At 48.8% G+C, this 12,388-nt stretch overlaps 1 protein-coding gene across 1 annotated transcript in view; it reads right to left on the bottom strand.

Annotated features, from left to right (window-relative positions):
- The window catches only part of DGKQ (diacylglycerol kinase theta), a 103,764-nt gene extending 97,369 nt beyond the window's left edge, over positions 1-6,395 (bottom strand). The window contains exon 1 of the mRNA XM_074273413.1: positions 5,935-6,395. Within this exon, the coding sequence (XP_074129514.1) occupies positions 5,935-6,262 (328 nt within the window). The 5' untranslated portion in view covers positions 6,263-6,395. The remainder of the gene's footprint in view (positions 1-5,934) is intronic.
- Positions 6,396-12,388: the final 5,993 nt, after the last annotated feature.

Below are 12,388 nucleotides of genomic sequence, written 5' to 3'. Positions count from 1 at the left end.
AACAGCTGCCAACTCTGGGCTGGGCACCCAGAATAAATAAATAAATATATATATATATATATATATATATATATATATATATATATATTCACACACACACACACATATACACACTTATATATGTATAAGTTATACAACTGATCTTTGGTGGGGGGGGGGGAGACAAGACAGTTCTTAATAAAACCTCCCCAGGTTGTCATAAATAACTGAATTTAATTGTTTCAAAGGGATTTTTGTGAATGAGTTGGGGAATCGCCATTGATGGGATGATCTTAAATAGGCAGGGAGTCTGAATTCTAGTCTTGGCTATGGCTAGCACACAGCAAGTCACTTCCCCTCCAAGGCTTTGATTTCCCCAACAGTAAAGTGGGGAGAATACTTATCCTGCCTTTTGCATTTTCCTCCCAGAGTCCCCCACCCATCTCGATTGAAATCAGGAAACATTTGTAATAGAGAAGGTAGGCTGAAAATCTGCCTGTTTCGCAACTAGAGAAGGATTAAGGAAGCTTTTCTGACATCCAGTTCTCCACCTCAAACCACTGAGACTGTATATTTGACAACATTACTGAGGTCATAAATACTTCTCCAGGAAAATAGCAGCCCCCATCTTGCAGTAGGTTAAGGGGCTTCTCCTTCCAAGACAGGAAACAAAAGTATTATTATAGAATTATTCCATTTTATAGAACAGGAAACTGAGGCGGAGAGATTCAGTGTTTTGCCCACATTCTCACAACTAAAAAGTCAGAGCTGAGGCTCTGCCCCAAGCTTCCAGACTCCAAGGCCACAGTCTTCCACTCAAGTACCTTTTGTGTGTATATCCTGTTTCCTCTACTGGACCACAAATCCCCTCTGGGGAGAGGGCCCAGCTTCCATCTTTCTGCATCCCTGAACCAAGCACAAGGCTCTCCCTGAAAGCCTTCACTCCATGACTGATGACGTCCGAGGCAGACCCCTAGATCTCCCTCTGGCAGCCAGTGAGCTGAAAGCAGGAGCAGTGTTCTGCAACAATGGCTGAAAATGTCAAGGTCGGGATTTCCTTTACGCAAGCAAGCAGAGCAGAGCAAGGATTCAGAGACAGCTGTCTTCTAGGCCCCAAGCCCACCTCCTGCTGCACTTGGCCGGGTCCCCACTGGGGCAGCCTGAAAAGCCCAACTCGGAGCGGTCTGGAGGCAGCTTCTCCCTCCAAGACCTCCATCCCTGGCTCAAAGCACAGACCGAACATCGGACACCTGCCTGTCTAGAGGGCCCTTGAGAACAAAAATCCTCCTTAGAGACTCTCAGCTCATAGAGCTGCTAATCGCCTCTGCCAGTCTCAGGACGAGAACGGGGCTTAAGCTCAAAATCAGCCTGAGAGAAGCCAAAAGGCTTAAGTACAGAAGGCATTTCCCAGTGTGAAGGTTTACTCCTGCTCCCTACGAGTCCTGTCAGGGCTTGCTTAGGAGGCAGAGCTGTATTCTTTGTAGACAACAATACCATCTTCAGCAGCCTAGTAAATCCACAGGACCTGCCAGGACTCCTACCAGCCCTGATGGGGGGAAAAGAGAATTTCGGAGGGATCCGGCTGTTTCAGGATACTCACTAGGGGTGAGGGATGATGGCTCAAAAAGTTCCCAGGTATTTGCTTTGTACACAGCCTTTATTGTGAAAATTTTGAACCAGAATATATCTATGATACCTCTTAATCAACACTGAACCAAATTAGCAAATCTCTAGTCCAGTGACTAGCCCCAATTTGAGGGCTATGGAGGGGTTTTTTGGTTATTTTTTAAGAAATCTGCAAATCTACATATAAGATCCCAATTTGAGGGCTATGGACTCCTTCAAGGCTGGAATTTGTTTTTTTTTAAAGAGATCTCCAAATTTACAAATAAGATCCTAGTTTGAAGGTTATGGACTCCTTCAAGTCTGAAGTCTTTGTTAAGAGATCTGCAAATCCACAAATTATGCCTTCTGTAAACAACAAATAAAACATCACATTCACATGTGTTTTTATTTTTCATATGCATAAAGATATTAATGTAATTGCCATTAAAGGCACTTCTGAATTCATAGTAGCTTTGGGTCACATATTTTTTTCTAAATTAAGATATTATGGCTAATAGCACAATAACTGTCATATGGGGAGGAGTGAAGTCTGAAAGATGAGATGAAAAATGAGGTCTTCATTCTCAAACAGGTTGAAAGCCACATCTCAGCCGAAATTCCACTGAGGACCTGGAAGCTCCTGGGAGAGTATGTTTTCCATGACTATAAAACTCAGAAGGAAGAGATAAGAGCATTCTAACTCACTAATACCACCCTGTGTTGGAGTATTGACTGGACCTTATATGTTGCTTTTAAAAACTGCTTTTATATTCTTCCCAGCTTCCAATCATCTCCTAAGCTATAGGGCTGGAAGTGCCCTTAAAGATCATCTGCCTTGGCTCTCATCCAATAAGGGATGAGGAAAATGAGCTAAGATGTAACCAAGGTCATAGAGGAAGAAGTGAGAGCTAAGACACAAGCCCAGGCCCTCCAGTACTCTTTCCATTTTTCTTTTCCTCAGGGCCTTGAGCTGCTGACTCGAGAAGATGCAGTGTCCAGTGACAGAGAGTTTTCTCATCTGGGAGGCTCTCTATACCAATTTTCAGAAGCAGCTACGAATGGAAGAAGAAAGTGGTGGACAAGAAACTAAGGTGTTGGGGAAAAGGGGTAGGGTTTGGTCCATAACATGATGAAGAAAACCAATGAGGAATAGTAGAAAGAAGATGGAAAGTTAGCGTTTGAGAGCTATTTCTGACTCTTAGTTGCTGTGTAATGCTGGACAAGTGGTTTCCTCTCTCTGCACTTACAGATAAAAATGGACAATCTACTTCTTAGGAGCCTTGAAAGGGACTCACTTAAAAGGCTGCAGAAATGTGAAATGCAATCATTCTCCCTCCTTCGTTAGGCCTCTCCTCCAGGTAAGGGCTCTCAGCCTGGAGGTTAGAAGTTCAAGGGCGAGCTCTCCGGACACGTACAGCACGCCCAGTATTATTACCACAGTGGTTCCTTTGTCCCACACCATGTTTCCCTAAGGGCCCATGGCCACAAAACTCAATTACTGCTATCATGAGTAGTAATAAAAATGATTCACTTGTATTGAATTTTATAGTTTACAAAGCACTTTCCTGAAAATAATCCAGTGAGGTAAGCATTAATGATCCTGTTTTACAAATGATAAAGATGCCAAAGTGAAATAACCACACATAACTCTAAGTAATGGAAGTCCTGAGCTTTCAGATCTGAATTTTTGGACCTGTCTGCCCAGAGTTCTCTCTCTCTGCATGACAATCAAAGGTCAACATGTCAACAATCAGTCATGGCAAAAACTAAGGAGAGAGGCAACGAAGTCAAAAAAGCCCGAGGAGCCAGGTCAGCATACACTGAATGAACATGTTACACGGCCTCTGCTTCCCTGAATGTAAAATGAAGGGTCTGGCCAGACAGTCTCACCTTCCCAATTCCGGCACTCTGTGACACAGACCTTCCCGAAGACCACCGAAGCATCACACTCTACAGTGGTCTCCTGGTTCTTCCCCACACAAGACCTCCCCTCCCCCCCTTCTTTGGGGCCTGGAATTCTGTCTCCTCATCTCTGCCTTCAATTCCCCACTAAAAGCCCTACCTTACACATTCCCAGTGCTCTTTCCTTCTAAAGCCTCCCTCTGTTAATCCCTTCCACTTTACCCTGTGTGGCTTGCTTGTACTTTGTGAGACTTCCTCCAGAGAAGGGACTGTCGTTCGCCTTTCCTTCTATCCTCAGCACTTAGCTCAGGTCCCTGGAACCCAGTAGGTGCTAACAAATGTTTGCAGTGAAGAGTGTTCTCTGGGAGACTCTACACCGGTACCGGAACAATACAGGTCCAAACCTCTCTCTTCCTACCCAGCTCCGGAGTTCTGCAATTTACAAGGAGAATGGAAGGGCTGCTCCTTCGGCCAGCCTGAGGCTACCAGGGCAGCTGGTGAAGGGCTGGTGGGGAGGCAGCTCTCGTTCAGCCCCAAGGGGGCCCGGTGCTGACCCGAGACGTACAACAGAGGCCTCCACAGGGAGGACCCCAGTATTGCCTCCACAGGGAGGACCCCTAGTATTGCCTTCACAGGGAGGACTCCCAGTATTGCCTCCACAGGGAGGACCCCAGTATTGCCTCCACAGGGAGGACCCCTAGTATTGCCTTCACAGGGAGGACCCCAGTATTGCCTCCACAGGGAGGACTCCCAGTATTACCTCCACAGGGAGGACTCTCAGTATTACCTCCACAGGGAGGACCCCTAGTATTGCCTCCACAGGGAGGACTCCCAGTATTACCTCCACAGGGAGGACCCCAGTATTGCCTCCACAGGGAGGACTCTCAGTATTACCTCCACAGGGAGGACCCCTAGTATTGCCTCCACAGGGAGGACTCCCAGTATTGCCTCCACAGGGAGGACCCCAGTATTGCCTCCACAGGGAGGACCCCAGTATTGCCTCCACAGGGAGGACCCCAGTATTGCCTTCACAGGGAGGACCCCAGTATTGCCTCCACAGGGAGGACCCCAGTATTACCTCCACAGGGAGGACCCCAGTATTGCCTCCACAGGGAGGACCCCAGTATTGCCTCCACAGGGAGGACCCCAGTATTGCCTCCACAGGGAGGACCCCAGTATTGCCTTCACAGGGAGGACCCCAGTATTACCTCCACAGGGAGGACCCCAGTATTGCCTTCACAGGGAGGACTCCCAGTATTGCCTTCACAGGGAGGACCCCTAGTATTGCCTCCACAGGGAGGACCCCAGTATTGCCTTCACAGGGAGGACCCCAGTATTACCTCCACAGGGAGGACCCCAGTATTGCCTTCACAGGGAGGACTCCCAGTATTGCCTCCACATAGTCAGGCCATCCTGACCTTGCTCACACCATACCTTCCACAGCCCTACCCGGATCCCACCAGGGCTTCCTCCCTGACCACATCATCCCGAGTGACCTCTCTCTCCTTCCACATCCACAACATCCCCTCACTGGGTTCTGCCCCGGGGTGGAGACTGGGAGTCCCCCGCTCCCAAAGGCAGGGTCCCAGTCTGCTTCCCTGTCTCCCTGCCCAACACTCAGTGCTGGGCTCTGCACAGACAAGGGGCTTGACTGCCGATAAAAAACCAGAGCCCCACGGGATGGCACCCAATCAAAGCTTCCAGAATGTTCCTGTCTGTCCCTCAGCTCCGCCAAAAAAGAAAGAAAAATAGGAATGATGTCAGATCAACACATTGCACCTGTGTGTACAGAGTGCTCAGTGCTGCGGAGCCGGAGAGCTCAGCAATCATCCAGACTGACTTCCCCAGCTTCACTTTCCAAGAGACAGATAACCATTCACCGTATAGTACGATAACATGTTTCTGAAACCTACAGAACGCTGCGAGAGGGAGCAGGTCCTGGCAGACTCCGGTTGGGGAGGGCGGAGGTTGGATGGAAAGCTGAAGCGGACGGGTCGTTTGTTTTCCTCCAGGACCTTGCATCAGAGGGAGCAGCCGTCCCTCCGATGCCCGCATACAGACCCCCAAGCCCAGGCCGGCCTGCTGACCAGTTCCGCGGGCCTCCCCAGGTCGGGAGGAAGGAAGCCGGCACCCGGCGCCCAGGGTACCCTGGACAGAGGAGAGGCGGCCCTAAGGGCCCGGCCCCGGGGCTCGGGTCCCAGCGGGTGGCGGCGGAGCCCCTCGGAGGTCTGCCCTCGGGGCGTGGGCCGGGGACCCGGACCGGAGGAGCGGGCTGAGATCCCGGGCCGGTGTCGGGCTCCCGGCCGGCCGTCCCCCCTTTCGGAGGGTCCCCGGGGGCTGTAAGCCCCAGGAGAGTTCAAGGCTGCCTGCTGCGCCCGGGGCGCCCGGGGTCCCTGGGCGGAAAGTGGGTGCGGGGTCTGTCTGTCCCCGGGGAAGGCTCGGACTCACCCTCGCACTGGAAGCCGGCCAGCCCCCAGATGAAGTCGGTGCAGTAGTGGCAGAAGGTGGGCTTGGTGAGCGTCACCTTCCTGAAGCTGTGGCCCGGAGGGGCGGCGGGGGGCGCCGAGGGCTTGGGCCCCGGCTCCTGCCCCGGCCCCGGCCCGGCGCCCTGCCCCTGGCCCGTGTGGCCGAGCTGCGGGCGGCCCTTGCCGCCGCCGCCGCCGAGCTGGGGGCTGGGGGCCGGACTTCCCGGACGGGAGCCGGAGCCCGAGCCGGAGCCGCCGCCGCCGCCGCCTCCGAACCAGGAACGAGCGCCCGTGGCCGCCGCCGCCGCCATCCGGCCCGCAGCCCGCCGGGGGCTCAGGCGCGGGGCGCCCAGGGCGCACGGGGGCTGGCGAGCTCCGCAGTCCGCATGGGCCCGGCCGCAGGCAGCAGCCCGAGACGCGCACGGCTTCCGACTGGCGGCCAGACCTCGGCCAGCGAGCAACTGAGCATGCCCAGAGGCGCCGGCTCCCGGTTCCCGGGCGCAGGGGGAGGGCCCGAGAGGGCGGGGGCGGGGAGGGGCGGGGTCTCCTCCGGGCTGGGGGGGCCGCAGGTGCGGACCGGGGGGCGGGCCGGGCCTGGGCGGGGGGGCGGGCCGGGCCTGGGCGGGGGGGCGGGCCGGGCCTGGGCGGGGGCGCAGAGCGCCCGTCACCGCAGTAAAAGGAGTGAGGGGGAGAGTCCGGAGGGCGTGGGGGGAGGGGGCTGCTCCTTTACATCTCCCCCGCCCCCACTGCTATTCACAAAGGAGGAAACCGAGGCCGGCCGAGGAGACCGAAGTCGCCCCCGGCTCCGGGCCGGGGCGCGCGGCGGGCCCGCGCCCCCATTCCGAGAACGTTCCGGGCCGGGCCGGGGGCACCCCCAGCCGGGCAGCCTTTCCTCCCACTAACTCGTGTTTACTTCTCTGTTTACTCGCCCCTCTCCGCCAATGGGGAGTAAGAATAATAAACAGTCCCGGACTTCCCGAGAGAAGTTGAAATCTGCCGCGGGCTTTACCTAAACCGCCGGGTGCGAGCCGCAGTCGCTCCGGGCCGCCCCGGGGCCTTCGCTGAGGGGACACGTTCTGGCAGACGCGGAGGCTCCCGGCCCCCTCCCTCGGCGGCCCGTTAGTGAGCCTCGGAAACGAACCCCCATTCTGAACGTCAGCCTCTCTCTCGGGGTGATGCACCGGAATCAGAAGAGCTGGGCTCAAATTCTGCCTCCCGTCCAAGCCACTTCCCCTTCTTGAGGCCTCAGTTTTCCTACCTGGTGAATGGGCGTGAAGGAGATCTCAGTTTCCCCCTCTGTAAAATAAGAGCGTTAGAGCGGAACTTTAAGGTCCGCTCCAGCCTCCTTCCTGAGCCTCGGGCTGTGCTGGACGCCCTTCCTTTGTACCGCTATGGTTTCATTTCTGTTCTGGTTCTTAGAGCCCTTGTTTCTTCTCTTCTGCTGGATTGGGAGCTTGCTGAGAGCAGAAATCAGGTTCTATTCATCTCCTACAGCCCCTCAGGGCGCAGCCCAGAACAAGTGCTTCTGAATGTTTGTTGGAACGGATTTTCGCGGCATTGTGCAGAAATGGCAGCTCTGCCGCCTAGCACTTTACTGCCATAAGAGCTTAGATCCTTTTCCTTTTGTAGGTACCAACTCTGAACTGGCAGACTTGCCAAGAGTAATGAGAAGCATTCATTTAGGGCTCTAAGGTTTATAACATGCTTGACAAATATTTGATGTCCCCCCTGGGAGGTAGTGGTTCTTTCTCAAAAAGGGACTGTGACATGGGGGTGGGGTGATGCCGTGACATGCAAGCGGATTGGATTTGAGGAAGGGAGGGTGTGCAAGGTTCCATCCGGATCCAGTGGGCAAATATAGAGCAGGAGTCCCCTGATCCCCCATGGGGAAACTGAGGCCATTTGTAACATGCGCTCCTGGCAGTTACTATTACCAGTCTGTCCTAGGCCCAACAGAGTACCTTTGACCACTGACCTTTGCAGTGTCAACTCTACCCGGCTCGCCTCCTCTGAGGCCTTCAAAGGTCTCTGGCCACAATCTCTTGAATCTATAGTTTAATAACCGGTAGCGCACTCAAGAACAGCCACATGTAATCTTAAAAGCCTTTATTATACCCACTCACATAATGCCCTGACTTGATGCCCTGACTTGTTGGTTCCCTAGTGAACACCCGGTCTGAAGACCCACGTGTTCTCTACCAAACTCCTTACCTCTCTGGGCTATCCATCCGCTTGGATAGGCTACCCCAGGTTAGGGAGCCAGGTTAAGGAGCACCAGGTTAACTTAAATGACTTTCCCAAGACTAGTGTCTGAGGAAAGATGCGAACTCAGAATTACTTGAATCCAGGTCCAGCTTTCTATACTTTTTTTTTGGGGGGGGGGGGAAGAACACATGCTGATGAAATGACGTCTTCTTGAATGAAATTACAGATCTATTAAAGTCTTAGAGTATGTTTAATTGGTGGCCTTCTGATTCAGCTCAACTAGAATATCACTGAGGATCCTTCCATGCTTGGCTGCAGTCTGGTGGTGGACACAAAGAAGGAGCAGTTCTTGGGAAGCCAACTGTGGGAAAGAGGGCAGAATATAGACTAAAACAGGCAGGACAATAGAAAGGAATCAAATGTTAAGCAGTATCACTCATTCAAATTACTACGAGTGCTTATAATTCCAACGACTTCCTCCTGTGTGGGGGTAGGGGTTTGGGGGAGAGGGAGAGAGGAAGGGGGATGATGTGCTTTGGAAACCTCTAATCCAAAGTCCCACCATACGAGGAGTCTTCTCTACTACTACCTGACAGATGATCAGTCAACCTCTCCTAAAATACTTCTGGTATTGGGAGTCTCGCCACCTCTTATAGCACTTACTTTCATTGCCAGGAAGATAAGGAACTCTTCCCTTGTATCTGACTTCCAGTAACATTTCTGTATTTGAAATCTGAAAGCTATATGAAATCTATTTGTTTTTCTTTTCTCTTAAGTTTTCTCCAAGTTAACCATTCCTAGAACCTTAAGCTAATTTTCACTTGATTGAGATTTCTGTTTCTGTCTCTGTCTCTTTCTCTCCCTGTATTTCTTCATCCTGATTCTGTCATCCTACTTGTCATTCCAGTTTCATGTCATCTGTAAATCTGATAAGCACCCAAATCACTGAGACAAATGTTGAACAATCAAAACATTAGAAACTGACTCTAGAGCAGTAATATCAAACTCAAATCAAAATTGGGCCACTAACCCCTTACTTAAAAATCCTAGCAAGCAGCATGTTGATTTAGAAAACCATATATTCACATTATCTGTGTTCTATTGGGTTTTTTGTTTATTTTGTTAAATATTTCCCAAATACATTTATACCTGATTCTGGCCACTTGTGATTATTGCCTACCTTGTGGGCACAAAGCTAGTCTAAGGCTCTGACACCTCTGTTCTAGGATGATCCCACTTTTCATCACTATTCTTTGGGTTCATGAAGTCATTCAGTTCTGAGCGTCTTACATCAGCCAATATTTCTACAGACATCTATTAGGCAGTTTCCATGGGCAAGATCTTATCTTCTACAGAGGAGGTTACAAAGATAGGTATGAGATACTCTGCTTTTAAGATGTTGACACCTAAAGGCTACATCTAGCCTCCAGCTCTCCATCTTGACTACCATGAAATTTAATATTATTATGCCCACTGAATGCAGTAGTTTCCTGATCTATACATTTAATTATCCACTCAAAGGAGGTGGAATAGATGGTTTACCACAGATGGTAAGTGTTATAGGAATGCTTAAAACGAAATTAGTAAGAAAGGAGTTAGCCAGGGAAAGCATCTTATCTTGCAGGAAGAAGGAGGGAGGAAGGGAGGGAAAAGAGGTCGAGTTGAGCTCTGAAGATGTTCACGTTACCAGTGTTCAATACCCTCAACTGTCTCGTGTTGCCCTAACTTACAAATCTTTTCTCCTTTTCCTTTCCTCTAAGTGGGCTGAACTCCAACCAAAATTGACCCCCATCCATACATATATTGTGCTTGACCACCTTCATATCTTTCATTACATATATATATATATATATATATATACATATATAAAATATATAATGTATAATATTATATTATATATATGGATGTATATATATACACACATAATATATATACATATATAACATATATAATATATATGGATGTATATATACACACAATATAATATATATGGATGTATGTATACACACATAATATATATACGTATATACATATATAATATATATGGATGTATATATATATATATATATATATATATATATACACACATAATACAATAATATGTAGTATAACTGTGTGTGGTTCATCTGCCCACTAGACTGTAAGCTTCCTGAGAGTAGGTCCTAGGAATTGTTTCATCTTTGGGTCTTGCCCTTTGTTGTCATTCTTCAATAGTTTTCGGTCATTTCTATCTCTTCATGAGCCTGTTTGAGATTTTCTTGGCAAATAAAGATAGTGGAGTAGTTTGCCATTTCCTTCTCCAGCTCATTTTATAGATGAGGAAACTTTTCTGTACACTGTAAACACTTAATAATTATAATTTGAATTTAAATGAATTGAATGGAAAGAGGAAACAAATTTCCAGGCATGGGGAAACAGCAATATCAATGAGATTTGGAGTAGCAGGATAGAAGCATGTGGTAGAGGGCCTTGAATGCCAGGATAAAAAGTTTAGACTTGATCTGGTAAATAATAAGCAAAGATCAATCTTTTCCTAACTCCATCTGGGTTGGCTCCTTTGTTCTTTGAAGAATCATTATCATGATGTAGTATGTGGATATTTTCTCAAAGCAGTTTATCATCCATCATCTTATATATCAAGGGCTCAAAACTTACAGAGCGTTCCCTACATGTAATCCTCCTTCTCCTAATATTCTCTGACAACATTTAATTGCTTCCAAAACACTTCAGCATCCACTGAGGATGGATTTCACCGGGGCAGATTCTCCATATGTACCTCAGTAGATAATATTTAAAAGCCGTAGTGATGCATCTTGGGTAATTTCATCTCTTGCTGGCCACTGAACCTCTAGGGATCTCTGCCTTTAACCATGAAGGTCCACACTATCCTACAAACCTTACTCCAGAGATTGTACCCATAGTATCAGATAGACAAAGACAGAAGAAGCGTTGTTTAGTCCCACCCACTGGCTTAGCTTCCAAGAACTGAGCATCACTTCTACCCCATCAGGAAGCTCCATGGGAAGCACTATAGTAGTAGAAGTGTCTCCTACACAGTCTAGGGACTAGGCAGGTGATTTCACTGGGACAGGAAACTCCCTGGAGAGGAAATTCCCTTTACCTGTGCAGGATTGTATCTTCTCTGATATTTATAATCTTAAAGGGCTTTCTTGAGCACTAAGAGTATCAATGGCTTTCCCAGGGTCACACTGCCAAGATAAGCATATTTGTAGTACCTATTATATTCCAGGTATTTTACAAATTTCAAAAACCCCAAATTTTATCTCTTGATCCTCACAACAATCCACACATGCTGGTGGTATTATTTCTCATTCTATAGTTGAAGAAACAGGCAAACAGTTACATGACTTGCCCAGAGTTTTGTAACCAGTATGATCTTTGAACTCAGAGCTTCCTTTTTCTGGACTTGGCACTCTATGAGCTACACCCGCTGCCTTTACAATAATAGTAATAACCATTTCCTTTCTATAGATAGCCCTTTGTTTGGGATTTATAAAGAACTTTCTGCATAACATCCTTATAAGGTAAGTTCATAAATATTATTATCCCAATCATACAAATAAATAAACTGGGCACAAAGAAGTTATGATTGACCATTACTCATTTGTGACTCGTATTCTTTACTGCCATGCTTCAGTTGCCTCTTCACTGTGGAATTTCCTTCATACCTCATGGCTTTCTCACCCTGAGACATCCCTTCGACCCTTTCTCCCAGTTTGAGGAAGAGCCCAAGCTGGCTCTCTCCTTTCAGGTCTACGATCCAGTGGTCCTCAAACTTTTTAAATAGGGGGCCAGTTCACTGTCCCTCAGACTGTGGGAGGGCCGGACTGTAGTAAAAATAAAACCTCACACTCTGTCTCCGCCCCTCAGCCCATTTGCCATAACCAGGCCAGCCCATCTGGCCAGGGGCTGTATTTTGAGAACCCTGCATGGACTCTCAGAACTTCATCTTCCCACTATGCCCCCAAGGATGCTTTCTCCTCCACCCTTCAGCTTTCAGCTCTTTCTCAACTCTTGGGACAAGGGTTCTTTTAACCCTTACACTTCAATTCATTTCCCCAGGGCAGACTGGCACAAAATAAATGCTTTTTAACTGCCTGGCTGACAACTGGAGCTGGGCTGAAATTTGTCTTGTACTTCTAAACCTCTGCACTTTGACCTCCATATCCTATTATTTCTCAAGTTTTCCTATGATTTTCACATAACCCAGG

This window comes from Sminthopsis crassicaudata, chromosome 6, assembly GCF_048593235.1.
Source record: "Sminthopsis crassicaudata isolate SCR6 chromosome 6, ASM4859323v1, whole genome shotgun sequence".
In the NCBI taxonomy this organism is placed as follows: Eukaryota; Metazoa; Chordata; class Mammalia; order Dasyuromorphia; family Dasyuridae; genus Sminthopsis; species Sminthopsis crassicaudata.
Note: the sequence above shows the minus strand (reverse complement) of the source record. Positions and strands in the feature narration are given on the sequence as shown.